This window comes from Geotrypetes seraphini, chromosome 1 (assembly GCF_902459505.1).
Source record: "Geotrypetes seraphini chromosome 1, aGeoSer1.1, whole genome shotgun sequence".
In the NCBI taxonomy this organism is placed as follows: domain Eukaryota; kingdom Metazoa; phylum Chordata; class Amphibia; order Gymnophiona; family Dermophiidae; genus Geotrypetes; species Geotrypetes seraphini.
This window is the reverse complement of record NC_047084.1, coordinates 534344937-534366787: the sequence shown is the minus strand read 5'-3', so window position 1 is coordinate 534366787 and position 21851 is coordinate 534344937. Positions and strand designations below refer to the sequence as shown.

At 42.2% G+C, this 21851-nt stretch overlaps 1 protein-coding gene across 3 annotated transcripts in view; it reads right to left on the bottom strand.

Moving 5' to 3' along the window:
• Window positions 1–1648: 1648 nt before the first annotated feature.
• The window catches only part of CCDC112 (coiled-coil domain containing 112), a 65360-nt gene continuing 45157 nt past the window's right edge, over window positions 1649–21851 (bottom strand). Inside the window, exons 6-10 of one of the 3 annotated variants that reach the window (XM_033929077.1) lie at window positions 19111–19501; window positions 17093–17509; window positions 3760–3855; window positions 2346–2464; window positions 1649–2250 (exon numbers count right to left, since the gene is read on the bottom strand). In XM_033929077.1, the coding sequence (XP_033784968.1) occupies window positions 2220–2250; window positions 2346–2464; window positions 3760–3855; window positions 17093–17509; window positions 19111–19501 (1054 nt within the window). In that variant the 3' untranslated portion in view covers window positions 1649–2219. Of the gene's footprint in view, window positions 2251–2345; window positions 2465–3759; window positions 3856–3879; window positions 4131–17092; window positions 17510–19110; window positions 19502–21851 lie in introns of those variants that run through there. The other 2 variants (XM_033929078.1, XM_033929079.1) reach the window with 2 other exon arrangements.

The window sequence follows — 21851 nt, the reverse complement described above, 5'->3', positions numbered from 1 at the left end:
CTGCACCATGGCACGCCAGGCATGTCCCTGCCTCCCCCGCCGCCGGCCTCGAGCTCCTGGGGGCCGGCGGCGCGAGCTGCCCGGCTGCTGCTGAGGCCCCACCTCCCGCTTCCGCCCTACACGGCACTGCAAGACCCGGCCCTACAAAACGCTGAGGCCTCGCCTCCCGCTTCCGCCCTACACGGCGCCGCCAGACCCGGCCCTACACTCAGACCCGCGAGCAGGGTTGCCATGGAAACAGAGGGGATCAGGAGCTAAAGAGAGATTGAAAAAAACAAACAGTGGACAAGGAGAGAGACACACAGACACTCACAGAAGGACAGGGGGCTAAAGAGACAGATTGAAAAAAATAACAAAACACTAAGGACAGAGAGAGACACAGGAAAAAAATGACAAACAGACATACAGCAGCCAAGGAGACAGACAACAACAAAAAAATACAGACATATTTACATACAGCGTCCAAGTAGACAGACAGAGAGACAGTAGGCAAGGAGACAGCAAAAAACAAAAATACAAACAGCCAAGGAGACAAACGGAAAAAAATAAAAAATACAATGCCCAAGGATAAATTCAGGAAAAAAAGACATACAGACGTACAGTGGCCAAGGAGTTAGCCTGCAAAAAAGACATACAGACATACAGCAGCCAATGAGACAGACAGACTGACAGCGACCAAGTAGACAATCAGCAAAAAAAAACAAAAAAAAAAACCAGTGACCAAGGAGATAGACAGACAGACAAAAGTTAAGGAGATAGACAGCAAAAAAAAGAGACACAGCGGGCAAGGAGACAGAGAACAAAAAAATACAAACAACCAAACAACAGCCAAGGAGATAGATGGAAAAAAAAGGCACACATAGCCAATTAAAAAGACAGAGAGACAGTAAAAAAAACCAACCATACAGTGACCATGTCAACCGTGCCTCAGAGCGGCCTGCGAGGTTCATTACTGCCAGTAGGCTGTTTTAAAGAAGAGGAGCCGCATGCTGGACAGGGGGAGCAGGTAAGGAGTGCTGCTGGATAGGGGGCGCAGGTAAGGAGTGCTGCTGGACAGGGGGCGCAGGTAAGGAGTGCTGCTGGACAGGGGGAGCAGGGAAGAGGGTCAGGGGAAGAAAGTAAGGAGTGCTGCTGGGCAGGGGGAGCAGGGAAGAGGGTCAGGGGGAGAAAGGAAGGAGTGCTGCTGGACAGGGAGAGCAGGGAAGAGGAACAGGGGAGCAGGGAAGAGGAACAGGGGAGCAGGGAAGAAGTGCTGCTGGACAGGGGGGAGCAGGGAAGAGTGACTGGGGAGCAGGGAAGAAATGCTGCTGGACGGGGGAGCAGGTAAGGAGTGCTGCTGGACAGGGGGAGGTAAAAGGAAGGGAGAAGGCCTACTGCTGGACAGGTGGAACAGGCAAAGGGTGATGGTTGACAGCCGAGGAAAGAGAGAGACAGAAAGCGGCCAAGGGGAGAGAGAGAGAAAGAGAGAAAGAAAGAAAGAAAGAAAGATACACACATCTATTCTAGCACCCATTAATGTAACGGGCTTAAAGACTAGTATTAATATAATTGCAGTAGAGATAACAGCTGTTTTCACCTATGATAGGGAAACCTCAAGATCAGAGCAAGCTATTTCAATTACCAGATGTTGAACAGACAGACACCAGTGTTGATAAACCAATTCATTTATTTACATTAGCTAAAACTGGTCCCTAAGAGGGAGTCAGATGGGTTCAAGCTATTTAATGGAAAGGTATTTTTATGTTCCCTCACAGCTGTTTAATACCGGCATTTCTGGAAAGGATAGAATATGAAACCTATCTAAATTAGGGTGTTTTCTATTTCACAGTATTTTACAGAAGATTTTGCTTGTTAAATTTGTGTTTCTAGAAAAATAAGAAATAAAAACTCTATAAAAAAACCTCTGCTGTAATACATCTTAGATCCATTTATGATACATGCTTAGTCAGGCACATTGCTATCTATCTATTTCTTCCACAGGCGTTATGATTTATTCAGTCCTTAGAGCAAACTATCACCTAATTAGGGGCCCTTTTTACAAAGCCATGGAAGCAATTCCCATGCAGCAAATGCAACACTGCCCATTCAATTCCTATGCATAGCATTAAATTGGCTTCACCAGGAGCCATTACTGCAGCATTGTAAAATGGGCCCTACGCTTTCCCACTGACCAAAGGGTTTGAAGCATTTCACATGAACTCCAGATTCAGTTTTCTCAGCTATAAACCTTGTCTCCATGATGGAACAGCTCTACAAAAAAAAAAAAAAAAAATTTTAACATGCCATAATGAACCAAACAATGCAAACCAGAGCGTTAGAATGCAGAATTTGCTTTTATCCCTTACCTATGTGGAATATGCAGAAGTGGTCCTGAACCCGCTGACCCTGGATTTTTTGTCCTTTCTTCCCATCCCTTAGTGAGTTTACATAATCTAGATGCGTCTCTTTTTACATGAATTTCAACCTGTCAAAAGTTACAAGTTATAAGCTCACTATCGCAGCTGTCACTTAAATAAAATAAAAATTACCTGCATCTGTAAAATCATTGAAAGGAAACATACCACAGACTCCTATATAGGGTGAATATTTAATTCTCCCCAATTTAGACAATGCTTTGGAGTCTATGAGGTTAATTACCAATGTGCATTGGGAGAATAACCTATGATTCCTGCCAAATGATACATATTAACTGATAAAATCAAGCATTATTATTGCATGTTATTTTACTGTAACCTGAGCTAAATGATGAGATGTATAGCAACTAATGATAATGCAAATCAAGTAACACAGCTTGCATTTTAACTTCAAAAGCTGCACTATTTATAGAAAAAACAGCTTTAGCCAGAGTTAATAGAATTCTCAAATCCATCTCTAAACTCTCCCTAAAAGAGGCCCTCTAAAGACAACCCACCACCCCTGAAGAGAGAGATCCCCCCCCCCCCACTGAAGACACCTATTCCTAGTATATAGTATGTAGCAGGAGGGGGAGGGGAGCAGAAGCAAACGCTACTAGCATCAAAATGGTAACTGACCACGACTGCTAGAGGGTAAGTTGTCAGATAAAGGTGCACTCTTATTTGGCAGTGTAAACCCTAGTAGTACTAGACGGCTAGCATTAATGGTTAGAGGCACCTCTCATACACTGGTAGTCAATAAGGGAGAAGGAACAAGAATTTATCCTGCTCTCCTCAGCTAGACATCAGTGATAGGTAAAAAGGGTGGGATTTACTTCCAGAGGGGGGTGTGGGTGCAGGAATTACATTACCTCTATTCCCTTTAAAACATAGCAGGCCTGACTAAAGTATAACCTTCCAAAAAGGACATGTGCACTAAGTTGAATTTATGTGGTATAATTCCTAGCAAGTACTGCATGCTGATGGCATTAATGCATGACCTGAATTTTAAAGAAGTTGTAAATGCCCTAAAAAGTGCTGCTTTAGATTTGCGCTCAACACCTTAACACAATTTAGTAAAAGGGTTGTATATGCATTATTGCTGTCTTCTGACCTTATTAACATTTTCCTTGGATAAAAACCACAAGAATTGTTGATCCCAGAATGTACCTTTACCAAAGGAAAGGGTAGGCAATTTGCAGAGAGCCAATTTACCCAAATAAAATAGTTTTTGAAAACCATCCTTTTCAAATAAGCAACTAGAAAACTACTTATTTGATGCTACACATCTTAATCTTAAATCCTAAGTCTATTAAAACTTTTTTTTTTAAATTCTCTTTATCAAGCAATATGGTAGTTGCATTACCTTTTCTTTTAATTTTAAGAGTCTTTTTTCTTTCTCTGCTAGCTCCTCGTCTTTAGCCTGTTTATTTAGAGCTTTTAGCTCTAATTTACGAAAATCCTGAAACATATACCATGAAAGCAAAACTCAGCAAGATGTTCAGTGGGGAAATACAAGAGCAGAAACAGCAACACAGGAGAAAATGGAATTGTTCCAGTGGAGCCCTTTGAAAGTGGTGCACATTTTCAGGCTGAAACATGCTTCAGGTTGGAGAGTTGAATACCAGATGTGAATAGCAGCAGTATGGTATGTATTGGGTCCTCCAGACTGGTTCTGGTTGGAATGGCGACTCATTTTTCCTCTGAGATTAAACCATGTTCTTAGTATCAAGAAGTCTTGGTTATATAAAGAAAACAGAATATTAGCTGATACATGGAAAACCTTAAGAGTGGTGAACAATTTAACATCTAATCCAATACATAAATCAACAAATCAAACTATATGGCTCAATTTCAAGATTCAAATTGGCGGAGTTAAAGTCATCTGGAAGCATTGGATGATGGCCGGTATACGGATTCTAGATGATGTTATATCTACAGTGGTACCTTGGTTTAAGAGCATAATTCGTTCCAGAAGCATGCTCTTAAACCAAAACACTCGTATATCAAAGCAACTTTTCCCATAGAAGATAATGGAAACTTGAACAATTCGTTCCACCAACCCCCCCCAAGGCTACCGGCGCTGCTCCATCACCCCCTCCCCCCGCTCTAACCAGCATCGCAACCACACACACCCCCGCGAACGCCCCCCCGCGAGAACCGCAAAGCGCCCCGTGCTGAAAGTGGCATCCGCCCGCCCTTCCTCCCAAGCGCGGTCCTTACCCCTTCTGCTCATTGTAAGGGTGAATGCGAGCTCCTGCTTCTTGCCTAGGCTGGGCCTTGAGCATCTGCGCATGCTCAAGGCCTTCTGGCTCTCATTCTCTCGGAGATCTCAATATAGTTAATCAATATAGTTTGGAATTCTTATGCTTTCAGGTAGACTTCCTGGGACACCAGGCCGCACAATAGTATAAATTGATATCTGGATTTATGAATAAAAAACCTAAAACTGGTCTGAGAGACATTTGGAGCATTGAGATAAAGCATCAAATTACTGCATCTCAATGGTCACAAATTTGGTCTTGGAGGATGAGATGTACAATGTCAGCATCTATGAGACAAACTTGTTTTTTTCTTTTACATAGAGCATTCTGAACCCCTGTTCGTTTACAAAAATTAGATAGCTCTAAGTCTAATAGATGTTGGCATTGTCATCTCGAAGCAGGGACTCTAGATCATTTATTATTCTATTGTCCATTCATTTTGGCTTTTTGGAAATCGATATGGGGCCAAATAAACTGTTTACCGTATTTTCACGCATATAACACGCGCGTTATACGCGTTTTTACCTACCGCGCATACCCCTCGCGCGTTATACGCGTGAGCGCGGTATACAAAATTTTTTTTACATAGTTCCCACCCCGCCCGACGCCCGATTCACCCCCCCCAGCAGGACCGCTCGCACCCCCACCCCGAACGACCGCTCGCACGCGCTCCCACCTGCACCCGCATCCACGATCGGAGCAAGAGGGAGCCCAAGCCCTCTTGCCCGGCCGACTCCCCAACTCCCCGAAAATATCGGGCCAGGAGAGAGCCCAAACCCTCCTGGCCACGGCGACCCCCTACCCCCACCCCGCACTACATTACGGGCAGGAGGGATCCCAGGCCCTCCTGCCCTCGACGCAAACCCCCTCCCTCCAACGACCACCCCCCCCCAAGAACCTCCGACCGCCCCCCCAGCCGACCCGCGACCCCCCACGACACCCCCACCCCCCTTCCCCGTACCTTTGGTAGTTGGCCGGACAGATGGGAGCCAAACCCGCCTGTCCGGCAGGCAGCCAACGACGGAATGAGGCCGGATTGGCCCATCCGTCCCAAAGCTCCGCCTACTGGTGGGGCCTAAGGCGCGTGGGCCAATCAGAATAGGCCCTGGAGCCTTAGGTCCCACCTGGGGGCGCGGCCTGAGGCACATGGTCGGGGCAGTGCACGGAAAGTCAGGGCGGATGAACGGAGAGTCGGGACAGCGCACGGAGAGTCGGGGCAGTGCACGGAAAGTCAGGGAGGGTGAATGGAGAGTCGGGACAGCGCACGGAGAGTCGGGGCAGTGCACGGAAAGTCAGGGAGGGTGAACGGAGAGTCGGGACAGCGCACGGAGAGTCGGGGTGGCCAGAGGAGAGTCGGGGCGGGCGAAAGGACAGTTGGGCTGCATGCGCGGTATACCCGTGAGCGCGGTATACAAAAGTTTTTGTACATAAAATCGTGGTTTCTGCGCGCTATACCCGTGTGCGCGTTTTACACGGGTGCGCGTTATCTGCGTGAAAATACGGTACTAGAAAATCCTGTGGCTTTATCATATGATACTATATTATTTGGAATGTCAATGAGGAAAAAAAAGTCAAATTTCTCCAAATAATAATAAGTTATTACTTATTATGACAGGAGTAGCCATTCAACAAATTACATTTAATTGGAAAAATTGGAGCAGACTTAATTACAGTTTCTGGTGGAACTCTCTGTGTCATATATTTAAAAAGGAAAGAACTTTAGCCACACAAAAAGGAAATTTTAATAGATTTCAGGAGGTTTGGAGTCCATTAATGGAATTTTGTGATGAGTAAATATCATTTTTCCCATATTGGTACAATTGTAAAGTGAGGGGGGGAGGGATTTCGGATTTGTTATTAGTGCAAGCCGGTGTGGTAAATGCTCCAAGGCTCATAGAATTCCTAGGAGCATCGGAGCACTTATCTTGTCAGCCCGTGCTAAAACAGTTGATAAAAGGGGGTAAATAAGTTTGTTGTACATAAAGTAACTTTTTTTTCCCATTTTATTTATGTACAACAAACTTTTATGTACAACTGAAATAGATTTTCTTTCTTTTAAAATCAGTAACACAATATTTGGTGACATCATCTAACACAGTGGTTCCCAAACCTGCCAGTCAGGTTTTCAAGATATCCCTAATGAATATGCATGAGAGAGATTTGCATATAATGGAAGTGACAGGTATGCAAATCTCTCTCATGCATATTCATTAGGGATATCCTGAAAACCTGACCGGCTGGGGGTCCCCCAGGACAGGATTGGGAACCACTGATCTAACATATGAATATGATTTTCTTAAAATATATTTTTACATTATTCCACAAAAAGAAAAAGAAATTGAGATATCTTCCACATAATCCACTTTAAGGAGAAACTTGGATCAGTAATAAGAAATAAACCAAGAACAGAAGAGGAAACATCACTGTCCTATGAGGGTTAAATGAAAAGTAATGCCTCCATCTCCATAACTTTTGTTTAAATGAAGATATTGTAATGACTAAAAACAAATACTTGAAATTTGCTCTTTATTACATGAGTTTAATTTTCTATATAGTCACCGTCATTTACCACACATTTCTGTCAATAATGGACAAGTTTTTGAAAGCCATCACAAAAGAACTACACATTTGTTTCTTCAGTCAGTTGCTCACAGTTCTTTCCACCTCTTCATTCAAGTTAGCTATCCCTGGAGGTATTTCTTCAATTTTGGAAAAGAGATGGAAATTGCATGGCACTAAGTTTGGGTCTATATGGTGGATGGAGTAAGATTCAGATCTATTTTCACAATTGTCTCTGTATTGTGTGCTGTGTGAGGCCTAGCATTTTCATGTTACAACAAAAATTTCCTTCTTGTGCTTCCCAAACTCCTCTTAATTATTCTTTCAAAATTTTCAAGGTTGCAGTGTAACACTTTGAGAGATCCTCCAATTGTCCTTGAGGAGTCTTGCATAAGAAAAGTCCACTTCATTTTTTATGACACAAATCAGTCCTTTCCAGACCAAAATCTTTACATTTTTTGCACCAAAGATGCACAGCACTCAATCAGTACAATCCTCATTATGTTGTGGTGAATTTCAATTAGAGGGACTCCCAAGTCAGAAATTCTATCAAGGTTTAAATTGCTCCAAATACTCATAGCATGCTTCCATTTCACAAGCAGCAGCACAACAGCCTCTTCAAAGAAATTTCAAACTGGGCCACATAAATAGCAGCTTTAGAGCCAACCTCGTAAAACCAGAGCCTGGACATGGCCTGGCACTGACTATCTGGAAATCCAGCCAGTGGGCAGAAATAAAATCCTGATCACTACCAGCCGAATATCGGCTAGAGTAAGACTATCAACCTCAAAGTAGGCTCAGTTAATCTGGAAAACAGTTGAGTCAAGATTTGATGATGGAAGATGAAATAGAGTATATACTTTTCTTGGTGAGCTATATCATTTTGAGATCAGTTACATTTGTATGGTTACAGGACTACTTCCACTTCTACTGGATTTTGAAACATGTGAGGAGACACTCTTCTTTTTTCTTTCTTTTGTGGTTATTACATTTATATTTTTGTCCTCTAAATCAGAAAATTTGCATATATACACATACATATACACACACTTATATACATACATTGGAGCGGAGATACGATACAGACTTTTAATATCTATATGGCATAAATGCGCATGAGGTGAGTATTTTCATTTGAAAGGAAACTCCGGAATGAGGGGGCATAGGATGAAAGAGTATGGTGTAGTGGTTAGAGCTATAACCTCATCACCCTAAGATTGTGGGTTCAAACCATGCGCCATGCTGCTCCTTGTCACCCTGGGACTGGTAAATTAATCCTCCACTGCCCCAGGTACATTAGATAGACTGTGAGCCTGCCGCCACCAAGCAAATATCTCCTGTAGATTGAGTAGGTCTACAGGAACCTAATGCAACAGCCATATCTGATTCTTCGACCCTCTCAAACTCTTTTGACTCATCAACCCCCTCTTCCTCCATCTATTCCCCTCCATCAACATGTGATAGGGTTTGCACAAGTGCAATTTTTGTTAGAAAAAAGTTATTAAGTTCCTCCGCTGAGAAAATATAAGGGGGGGGTTCTCAGTCCTTCCATCACAACTTAAATGCCTTACTATTTGAAATAATTCATGTGGCTTATTAAATGCCCTCCTCCACCCTCTGTTGATAGAGCTGTTTCTTTGTTGACTTCACTAAGGCTTCAAAACTCATGAGCCTGCAACAGGCACTGGGCTTTTGCTTCATCTGTTTTCTTTTTCTGCCAATTACGCTCCCACTTTCTTAGCTCCCTACGCTGCTCTCTTAAATCAGCTGACAACCATTTCTGAGTCTTCCTCCCCTTATTTAACCAGTTTATTTTGCACCAGAGCCACAACATCCAAAGCACTCGACAGAGAGGCTTGCCAACCCCGCATTGCTTCATCTGCACTACCAAACTGTAATGCTTTTAATCGCGATTCCCACTCATTCCACAATTTCATACCATCATATGGTGGCCTCACCTGTCTCACTACCCCTACCCTATGCCGCTTTTCAGAATTTAATTTTAGCCGCAATCCAATTAACACAAACGCATGATCTGTCCAAGGTTTAAAATGAAGATGTATCGTCATCACTGCTCCACTGGCACAAACACTTGATCCAATACATTTCCTGCAACATGTGTCAGCTAAGATATATATTTTCTAAACCCCTAACTCAGTCATTGCATCACAGAAAACAGCAGCACGCATCCCTCCTATACCTAGATGCACATTGAAGTCACACAACACAATCGTCTTAGCCAAATTTAACTGCTGTTCCAACAGCACATGCAAAAGCCCTGAGCTATCCTGTAGCAACAAACCAGGCAGGCAATAAACCAAACAGAACACAAATTCCCTATTTTATACTACTAGCACATCCATTCCCTCTACTGTACCCTGGTAAGCAGTCTCCATTTCAAGCCGCTTCTTGTGAAAGAGAATCACCCCACCTCCCTTCCTCTCTACATACCCAATGCCATGCATTTAAAGGAGGACAACAATCATTTAATAAAAATAATAATAATAACTTTATTTTTGTATACCCCCATTCCCAGGGAGTTCTAGGCGGTTCACATCAATTAATCAGATTTACAAGCAACGAAGTCGTTAAGTTGAGCATGAAAGGAATGTACAAGTGCTTGGAGTTAACAGGTTGGGAATGAACAGGAATTTGCCACTTGCTCCCTGTCTGTCTCTGCATACAATTCAAACTCCTCTCACTGACACTCAAGTGTACTCACTCTGCAGCTCTTCAGTATCTCTCCTCTCGTATTATTCCCTATACCCCCGGGAACTCCGTTTGTCAGACAAGTCCTCCTGTCAGTACCCTTCTATAGTACCCTACCACCTTTTCAGCCCCCTCCAATTCCCTACTTGAGTACTAAGTTCAGACTCCCTTTTTTGTCCTACGTGATTCTGCCTCATCAGTCCTCCCTCAAATTCCCTATATGATCACTCCTTTTTGTCCTATGCGTCGTCATAATTAGACTGCAAGCTCTTTTGAGCAGGGACTGTCTCCAATGTACAGTGCTGTGTGTATCTGGTAGCACTATAGAATAACAAATTATTGTTGTTGATGAAGATGTTATTCAGAAATGGTGACTATTTGCAAACCTTATGCAGTCTCTATTAGAACTTATTTTAACATTAAGGTGGGGGGGTGTGAATCTATAAATGGCACTCAAATATGAGAGCCGGAAAATATCGGTGCTAAGTCTCATGCTTGCTGAAAACTGGTGTAAATCCTAGAGCCTAAAATGGGTACGATGACTCATTATTCTATAAAAACTGCATGCAACTTTTTGGAACGCCCATGACCGCATCCCATTTTGGCTTTTGCGCTTTGGGGCTCCTAATCAAAGAAAAATATGTCTAAAAACCCGTAAAAGTCAGCACTTGGACGACCTAAAAGACAGGTTGTCCAAGTGCCAATAATCGAAACGAGTTTTTAGACGTATCCAGAGACTTTAGGCCTCTGAATCCCGCTGTGTGCCCAAAGCTGAAAGAGGCATTTTTGAAGGAGTAGTTAGGGTTGGATGAGGGCAGGATGCTGGCCGACCTAGATTTAGTCATACTGTAGGGATAATCGAAAGTTTGATGAGACTGCCTAGACGGAACTTATACGTTATGACTTAACACGATCTAAAAACAGGTCTAAGTGCCCAGAAGTTATCCAAAGTGACCAGATAACTATTGCAAACACAAAGTACAGATCCTCACATGCTCCCCGTGATCACAGTTCCCCCCAACGCCTTAAAAATTGGAATAAAAACGTACATACATGCCTCAAGAACATCAGCACCTGGCATAAGAGCTGCACCTAGTAGAGCTGCACAGAGATGGCTTACCTGTAAGTAGTCTTGGGGGGGGGGTAGTGAATCATAGAGAGGAGGACCCAGGCCCATAAGCCACTCTAACAACATACTGACCAGCCTAAATACCGAGGCCCTCTAAAGTACCAGCTAATCCCATAACAACCACTATCTACCACTCACACAATGGATACAAGCACACCCAAACTCATCCTTGCTCTACTACTGCTATCCCTCTTCACAGACAAATGGAAAATAGCAGGATACCACACACAGCCAATCCCAATCATAACAGTACCACACAAATCCTATCTACAAACCAGGAAACTCCAAACCCCTAGAACACAGGTGTCAAAGTCGGTCCTCGAGGGCCAGAATCCAGTCGGGTTTTCAGGATTTCCCCAATGAATCTGCATGAGATCTATTTGCATGCACTGCTTTCAATGCATATTCATTGGGGAAATCCAGAAAACCCGACTGGATTCCGGCCCTCGAGGAGGGACTTTGACACCCCTGCCCTAGAACCTTGATCCTCTGTTCATCACCCAACCAAGTAAGCATACCCACAATCTGGGGAAAAAGACATACAACAAAAGCCAAGACAAACTCACAAAGACCTCAGACATCACAAAAAATACTATCAAATATAGCTCCCACCCCTATCCCTCTCATAAAAATCACATCAATAGCATGTTCATACTTAAATATACGATCGGTAAGTCCAAAAACAGAACTAATCAAAGACTGTCTGATCAAAGATGATCTAGGATGCCTCTTCCTTACTGAAACCTGGCTCACATCTGACACAGACCCTCACATTATTGAAATTTGTCCTAACGGATACAAAATTGAATTAGTATGCCGAGCTAATAGAAGAGGAGGAGGGCTAGCAATCATAGTAAAAAACAACTTCAACATCAAAGTCCTAGCCAAGCATTCCACAGGTAATCTAAACTGCCTTCTATGCTACATCACCCCAGGAAAATGGAACACCACTAAACAAGAACTAGAAGAGTTCATCCTCCAGAACTCTCTTTCCTCTACAAATAACCTGATCCTTGGTGATTTAAACCTCCACCTAGAAGACCACACCTCCAAACAAGTAGTAGATATTCTATCTTACCTCAATACCCTATCGTACCAGATTCTCGATCCTGAACCAACACACGAAAAAGGTCATCAACTCGATATTGCAGCATACTCATCCCCAAATCTCAACACACAAACTATCCAAATCACCAACGGTGCCTGGCAACCCACCCTATGGTCAGACCACTACAAATACAACTTCACCATCAACTGGGAGCATAACAAAAATAAACCCACTCCTCCCAAAACAAGCTTTATGATCAGACAGAAAATAGACCCCAACACATTCTGGAGCACAGTGGACCCAGCAATAGATTCCAGCAACCCTAGAGAATTCATAAACACCTGGCGATCTCTCAGCGAATCGACCTTGAACAAACTAGCACCACTAAAAGCAAAAAATAAAATATGTAGACAATCAGACAAATGGTTTGACACTGAACTCCTACAACAAAAAAGGAAATGCAGACAACTAGAAAGGGCATGGAAAAAACAGAAACAAGATAATACCAAAACAGAATGGAAAACCCAAATCAAGCTATACAAAATCAAACTGAAGGAAAAACGAAAAGACTATTACTCCAACCTCAAGGCACCGACAAACCAGACACAAAAAAACTTTTCAACCTAGTAAGAAATCTTACCGACACCAAACAATGTCTAGCCACCCAGGGAAACCTAACACCTACAGCCTCTCAATTAGCAGATCACTTCAAAAATAAAATCATCACAATCAGAACAACATTCAATAACTCACAAAACAACATAGACGAGATTCTAATAAAACCTACAACAGATGAAGCCATATCAGCAGACAGGTCCTGGACCAACTTCCCTACAACCCAGTGGTCTGAACTGGACAGGCTCTACAAAAAATATTGCAAATCCTCATGTGATCTGAACAACTGCCCACCATACCTACTAGCAACAGCTTCCACCAATTTCAAAGCTAGTTACACGCTGTGGCTGCAAACCACACTCAGGTAAGGCCAGTTCCCACTAGACCTTGGTGAAATCATAATTACGCCTATACTGAAAGACCCCAAAGGCCTAATAAATAACCCATCAAATTACAGACCAATCGCTTCTATCCCAACATACGTCAAAATAATAGAAGGGCTAGTAGCACAACAACTTTCCATGTACCTAGAAGCCCACAACATCCTACATCCATCCCAATCCGGATTCAGAACCAACCACAGTACAGAAACTCTTCTGGTATCTTTACTAGACATAGCTCGAAGACACCTCAGCCAAGGAAACAGACTGCTAATCATCCAATTTGATCTCTCAGCTGCTTTCGATCTAGTGGACCACTCCATACTTCTCCAGACACTAGACGCAATAGGAATCTCAGGTAAAGTTCACAACTGGTTCCAAGGCTTCCTTAAAACAAGAACATATAGAGTCAAGTCAAAAGACACTCTATCTGAACCATGGTCCAACCTATGCGGAGTGCCACAAGGTTCTCCCCTCTCTCCCACACTTTTCAACCTATTCATAGCTTCCCTAGGCACCACCCTGGATGCCCTAAACATTACTTCTTTCAGCTATGCGGACGACATAACCATCATCCTTCCATTCGACATCCATAACCCAATCTCCACAGGATGCCTGAAAACCACATTGGAAACAGTAGAAAAATGGATGACAAATCATAAGCTGAAGCTGAACCCAGACAAAACTTAACTCCTACTACTAGAGAAGGACAAAAAACCATCCCTAACAGAACTGGAAGCAAACTCAATCAAGTACCCAATACAGAGCTCCCTCAAAATCCTAGGTATACATTTAGACAGATGCTGCACAATGCAAACACAAATCCATAAAATCACCCAAAAAGCATTCCTCACAATGCGAAATCTAAGAAAAATCAGAAAATTCTTTAATAAAGACCAATTCAGGATCATTGTCCAATCCCTTGTGCTAAGTATCGTAGACTACTGCAACAGCCTCTACTTACCTTGCCCTACCAACACAATAAAAAAACTACAGACCATCCAGAACACAGCCCTCAGACTCATATACTCACTCAACAAACACGACCACATTACCAATGCATACTTAGAATCTCACTGGCTACCAATAAAAGCACGAACACAATTCAAACTCTACTGTCTCCTTTTCAAAGTAACCCACGGCACGGCACCCAGCTCCTAAACAACCGTTTTCACTACTACCTCTCACCCAGAAGAAGGAGAACACAGAACCTTTTCACCTACCCACCTCTCAACGGTACTCGTCATAAGAAACTTTACGACAACCTTCTGGGGACACAGGCAGCTAAAATTGACTCTGACATCTCAAAACTACTGACCAAAACAACAGACATAAAAGAGTTCCGTAAAGAAATAAAAACACTACTGTTCAAAAAATATCTCCCATCACTCTAACCACCATCCAAGGAGTTCCCAATCAACGCCTTTGGAAACACCCACCTATAGTATCTCTTTGTTTGTGATCTAGAATTACTGTAACTCTTTTACACCCCACCTAACTTAACTTGTTTCAGTTGATATGTATTATCTTCTGTGATATGTATTATCTTCTGTGATATGTATTATCTATGGTGATATATATTATCTTCTGTGATATGTATTATCTTCTGTGATATGTATTATCTTCTGTGATATGTATTATCTATGGTGATATGTATTATCTTCCGTGAAATTGAAGTATCATAATTCTTTACGGTTCCTGTAACTTACTCTTATCCTGTAATGTAATTCTACTGGAAATGCCCAGATATCTTCTATATTGTAATCCGGCTAGAACCGCAAGGCACAGGCGGAATAGAAATCCCTAATGTAATGTAATGTAATGTAACCACTGAATTCATGGTGAAAAATGTGAGTCCACCCAAACCCTACTGTACTGCCCAAGAAAAGGATCTGGGTATCTTTGTAGACAATGTGATGAAACCTTCCACCCTATGTGTGGCGGCGGCCAAAAAAGCAAACAGCAAACAGGATGCTAGGAATTATTAAAAAAGGGATGGTTAACAAGACTAAGAATGTTATAATGCCCCTGTGTCGCGCCATGGTGCGACCTCATTTGGAGTATTGCGTTCTATTCTGGTCTCCTTATCTCAAGAAAGATATAGTGGTACTAGAAAAGATTCAAAGAAGAGCGACCAAGATGGTAAAGGGGCTGAAACTCCTCTTGTATGAGGAAAGACTAAAACAGTTAGGGCTCTTCAGCTTGGAAAAGAGGCAGCTGAGGGGAGATATGATTGAAGTCTACAAAATCTTGAGTGGAGTATAATAGGTACAAGTGGATCGATTTTTCACTCCATCAAAAATTACAAAGACTAGGAAACACTTGATGAAGTTACAGGGAAATACTTTTAAAACCAATAGGAGGAAAATTTTTTTCACTCAGAATAGTTAAGCTCTGGAACACGTTGCCAGAGGATGTGGTAAGAACGGATAGCATAGCTGGTTTTAAGAAAGGTTTGGACAAGTTCCTGGAGGAAAATTCCATAGTCTGTTATTGAAAAAGACATGGGGGAAACCATTGCTTGCCCTGTATCGGTAGCATGGAATATTGCTACTTCTTGGGTTTTGGCCAGGTACTAGTGACCTGGATTGGCCACTGTGAGAACGGGATACTGGGCTTGATGGACCAATGGTCTGATGCAGTAAGGCTATTCTTATGTTCTTAGGTGCCACCTGCAGCCATAAGGGCTATTGGGGTTGTAGACAGGTGGGTATAGTAGGTTTTGGTGGTGTGTTTTTTTTTGGGGGGGCACTCACCATGACCTATAAGAGAGTTCTGTGAGATGTTTATGTGGCACCCTTTTTGTGAAGTTTACAACGGTGCCCTTTAAGGTGCCCCACTGATCTCTTGCTTTATCTGGGTGGCCATTCCATCACATTGCTGGCCCCTCCCATATCCAAAAGGTCTTGTTCTGGGCATTTGAGACTTAGGCGAATACTTTGAAGAGAATATGGTATGGTACTGGCGGTCTGAATGATGAAACGCCTGGACGTATAGATAAACGATTTTCGAAGAAAAAAAAATTTGGACGTATTTTTCGAGAAGGGACATTTTGGTGCTGCCGACTTTGGGCGACTAGCGCCCTACGTCCAAATGGGACTTAGATGTTTCTTTTGATTGTGCCCCTCCATTATAAAATAGCCAGACACATGCACAATCCTAAATTGGTGCCAATTAACATCAGTAATTGGTTGTCAGCATCCAATTACTTGCATAGTTCAGGAACATGCCCAATTTTAGGCACCGTATAAAGAACTTGGGGATAAATACCAAGTTACTGTCCTATTCAATATTGTAGTTGGTCAAATAATGTGTAATAATTGTTATCACTAGCATATGCCATAGTCTAACTTTACAATCTCTTCATAAAGGCAGTTAAATAAATCCCAATTCATACATAAACCAACCATTAGAATGTTCTGTTGACAGCTGAAACAACGTAACATAAAATCTATTTCTAGACCGCATTACCTTTAAGTACTATGCGGTTTACAAAACATTAAACTAAGAATAGCCATCAGAACTCCCATTCCCATTTGCGCAACATCTCTCACCTTTCAACAAGATAATACACAAATTAAGCTACTGCCAACTGAGTGGAACAGCTGCCTAGTGGTCAGTGGAGCAAGCTAAGAACCAAGGAAATTAGAGTTCAGATTCTGTTTCTCCCAATGAAGCTCCTTCAAAAAGTCATTTTCCCTCCAGTACAGAACTAAGGTCTGGAATTACCAGCATGCATTGATGTGAGTTTTTGTGCTCAATAAATAGGACCTACTAAAAATAGGGTTTGCATTAAATCATGTTAACACACAGCAGTAGTACATTTAGATGTTCAGACTGCAAGTCCTCTGGAGGCAATGATATATCTACAGGATATCTGACTATAATTCACTTTGAACATGAAGTTTGGAGAAGCAGGTAGTCAAATCCAAATGCAAAAGAATACATTTATAAAAATGTGAAACTACGGTGGAAGACCTACCACTACTACTCACCCTCTGCTGAAACTTGCAGATTCCAGCTGCTGCGCTTATCTTCCTCTCTTCCCTTTCTGCTTCTTCCAGTATTTGGTTTTCCAGCCTCATAAACTCCTCCTGGGTTTTCCTCTGCCGCGTATATTCCTCTACCAAAAGCTTCACTTCCAGTTGCCGTTGGCGCTCTTGTTTCTGCCTCCACTCCCTCTCCTCCTCTTCTTTTTTTTGGGCTGCTTGTTTCTCAGCAGTTTCCAACTCCTTCTGCTGCCTCCATGTTTCCAATTTTTCCTGCTGTCTCTTTCTCTCTTCCTCTAGCTTCTCCCTTTGGGCCTCTAACCGTGCTAGACGCTCTGACTCCAAAACTTCCTTGGATTTTCCATGTTCCATTAATAGTTTCTCTCTCTCTTGTATCTTCTTTAGCTTCCATGTTTGAATAGACTACAGAGGAAAAGAAAAGAAAAAGTATGTATACATTTTGTTTTCCCTAGTTTTCCCTTCTCTCAAACCCCTCTCTAATGTTTTTCCCATAAATGTACAGTAATACAGTATAAGAAATAACTTAAATAAGACTAGAATGGATAAACATTCCCTGATAAGGCCTCAGAAAAAAGCTTGACCTTTTTATAAATCACATCAAGTCTCTTAATTGGAAAATGGGAAGACGAGCTTAAAGTACAGAAGAAATGATGGTATGTCTAAACATGGGGAATCCATGAAGGTGCCAAGTCCTGGGGAATGCATACGATTCTATGTAAATATTTAAAAACCTAGCAGAGCTCTATTAATTAATGCTTGTATCAGGGCAGCCAATCAGCTAGCGGCTCTGCAAGGGCAGGAGTGAAAGAAAGTTGCTCCTGCCCTGGTTTACCGGCTGGACCACCAGGAATACTAACGGTATACGGGGGAGGCGGAAGGGAGGTAAAAATTATTAGAATCGGCTGGGACAGGAGGCGGGAGGGATCCCTCCTGTCCCGCCCACCACTGGACCACCAGGTCTCACAGCAGGCCCATCGGAGGCCTGCAACAGGTTTGAGAGGGGGGGGGCGGGTCAGCACTGACCTGAATATAAACCGACACCCCCATTTTTGGGCCATTTTTTGGCCCCAAACTCTCAGTTTATATTCACGTATATACAGTAGCCATCAATGAATACCTTAAGGACTATAATCAGCATATGAGTCCCCCCCAAAATGCACTATTAATGGTGCTCTGAGTCAGGCACCATTTACACAATAGCACATACCACAGGAACTGTAAATTAGGCGCTGACCCTTGAATTCTATAATGTGTGTGAATCTTTAGCAAATGGCCCAACCTGCCCATGACTCTCCCAGAGCCATGTCTCGTTTTCAGATGCACGCTATGAGAATTATTCATACATCTTTATAGAATAGCGCCTAGTTTCCTGTTACGGCCCGAGGCAGCAGCCCTTGTTCTCAATAGAGTATTCCCACCTGAAGACGCAAGCATGCGAAACTTGAGTCGAGGGACCGGGTTCATGGCCACCTTCGGGTGTGCACAGTAGTTAAATTGGGTGTTTTACACTGATTTTATATTCACTTTCACTAAGCAGCAGCACGCCAGACTGAATAAACTACCTCATCTAAAGGTAAGTACAGATTCTCTTATCTGGTGGTGGTATTGTTAGGACGAAGGCTAATCTTGGACTTGACTGTGGCAATGATGGTCCCGGACCAGCGGCCCCTGCTTATTTTCATTTAAGCACTGGGGTTTAGCAGATCTGAGCACAGTATTTATATCTACACAGATTGAACCAGCATGAGTAGTTTAAATAAGAATCAATTTTAAGTAATATAAATAGAAATAAAAAGCCTGTGAATTTGAATAGAATAAAATAGCGCCTAGCAAGGTGTATGCATAAATCCAAATTGTTTCTAATTAGTGCCAATAATTGATAGCACCCAATTATTGGAGCACTACTCAATTAAATTGTGCATGAAAATTGGGCTTATGAAACTCTGAGTGGCATATATAGAATCTAGGGGTAAATTTTAGATTCTGATTCTTTGAACGCTTACCTCTTTCTTTTTCTCCTCTAGAAACAAGAATTCTTGATACCATTTCTCATGTCGTTGGATGTCTTCCTGTGTTCTGCCAGGAAGATACTCCAAGGCCTCTTTTACGCATACCAGCTTTCCTTTCTGCTTTGTCAATACTTTAAGGAAATTCTGATGGTCATAATCATCCCAGCCTCCTTGACGCCCCCCTGTTTGCTGGAGGAACCTTTCAAAGTCCAGTACCTCTTTTGGTAAATGGCTCACCATTTCATTGTCCATAACAGCCTTGCCTGCGGGTAATTTATAACCTCTCTCTGCAGCTGAATTATCCAGCATCCATGTCTCTATTCTTTTTTCCAAAGCAGTTAGTTCATTCATCACTGTCTTCTCTTCTTTCATAAGTTCTTCATAACTACAATCAATGGATAAACACAAGTTCTTAAATTAGAAACAGATCAGAGAAGGACAACCAAAAATACTAAATGGACAAAATGGCTTCCCTATAAAGAAAGGCAAAATAGTTCAGGGTTCTTCAGCTTGGAGAAATGTTGGCTGAGAAGGAATATAACAGAAGTCTATAAAATTATGAGTGGGATGAACAAGTAAACAGGACATGCCTTGAAACTAGTAGGCTGCCCATGTAAAACCAGAAGCATTTTTTTTAAGCTTTGGAATTTGTTTTCCTGAGGGTGTTGTATAGCTTTTTTCCTCTGCAGGACTCTATTGAACGATGGCACAGGTACCTTGGGCTATCTTGTCTAAACAGGAAGAGCTCAATAGGAGAAGAGAGGAGCCAAAATGCTTCGGTAGCTCAAGCTCTTTGCATGCTGGACCCATGATATATATCAGGCCTCCTGTGAGTTTGTTCTTTTGTTCCACAATCTGCTGATGATCAAATTTATGTTTATTGAAAGCTTCTATATTGCTACTAATGACTGGGGAGTAAATTCAGAGTGGTTTACATGAGCTTCTGTAATGGTGCTACAATACATAAGCTTCTGTAAAGGTGTTATAATACAGAATTAGTGTTTTTTGAGATGGTTTTCAATAGACACATTTATATCACAATCAATCATCCTACGTATATACACATATAATACTAGTATCATGTACTATGTTCATACTGAATCCTACATAATATCTATATCGTGTTCTATGTTGTGTCCTAATGGGGACTAGCCAGCTATCTCCTCTATGTTGCTTTATTAGTTACAGTAGTCTGTGAAGAGGATGGTCTTTATCCCTTTCTTGAACTTTCTGGTGCTCTTTTCTAGTTTTAATTCCTTCGGAAGGGAGTTCTACCACCTTAGAGCCATCACAGAGAACATTCTTGCTTTTTTATTTGATGTCACTGAAGGAGGGTATTTCCAACAGGTATTCTTGGCTCAAGCACAGGGCGCATGCTGCGCAGGGTTCCCCCCTATCCCCCACTCTGTTCAATATCTACCTGGCCTCCCTAGGCAACCTCCTACTTACCCTCAAGCTCAAATTTTTCATCTATGCAGACGACATCACAATACTCATCCCTTTTACCTGTTTCTCACCAGAAATACTTGATTACATTACAAACATCCTCAACCAGATTGAACTATGGATGCTAGCATTCAGGTTGAAACTAAACTCCGACAAAACAAAATTCTTCCTCGCCAGCCCCAACGACAAAATCAAGGACACCACAATTCAACTGAAAGGAAGGACTTTCCCCCTCGAAAACACCGTAAAAATTCTAGGAGTCACGCTGGATAAAAATTTATCCTTAGAAACTCACACCGACATCATCGTCAGAAAATGTTTCTCGGTACTCTGGAAACTACGCACCATAAAAAAATATTTCAACAACACCGCTTTCAGCCTGCTAGTGCAATCTGCCATTCTCAGCATTCTAGACTATTGTAATATTATCTACCTGAACTCCACAAAGAAAACTACCAGGAGACTAAAACTGATCCAAAACACCGCCGTTCGTCTTATCTATGGCCTAAAGAAATGGGAACATATCACCCCTTTCTATCACCAACTCCACTGGCTGCCTTTCGAATCCAGAGTACTTTTCAAATTTGCATGCTACTGCTACAAATCGGTAAATGGCCTCTCGCCAAGATACATCAACCCCCTCTTTAACCTTTACTGCAACAACAAGAAATCCCGCAGAATTCAACTGTTCGCCTACCCCTCGCTAAAACTTTGTCATCTAAAAAGATTCCTAGACAAAACTTTTGCCTTCCTAGCAACCAAGATGAACCCATGGCTTGCCCAAATGATACTCGAGGCCCCCACTTACCTCGGCTTCAGAAAAATACTCAAAACTTACCTATTCAACAAACAAGACCCGTAACCGCCCCCTTCCAGCATTACCTGCCCCAAGTTCGACCCTCCCCCACCTTCCTAAACGCTTTCTTCCCTCTCTTCTACCCACTCCCTTCTTCATCAGCCAAGTTCGTCTAAATTGTGTTATTAATCTAATAAATTGTTGTAAATCGGCATGTCAATGCGAATCCTAATGTAATTGTTGTGAACCGCCTAGAACTCGAAAGGTATGGCGGTATATAAGAATAAAATTATTATTATTATTATTATAAAAAAAGAGGGATATGATATGTCTGCTAGACCAATGTGAATACACTAGCAACAGTTTTTAAGGATGAAGGAAATTCCATTTTTAATAATTTACTCACTTTTCTTACTATATGTGTCTAAGTTTAATTTGCTTGGTTTTTTTTTCACTTCCTTTCCCTAGCCTCCTTGATTCTATCCATCCTCTT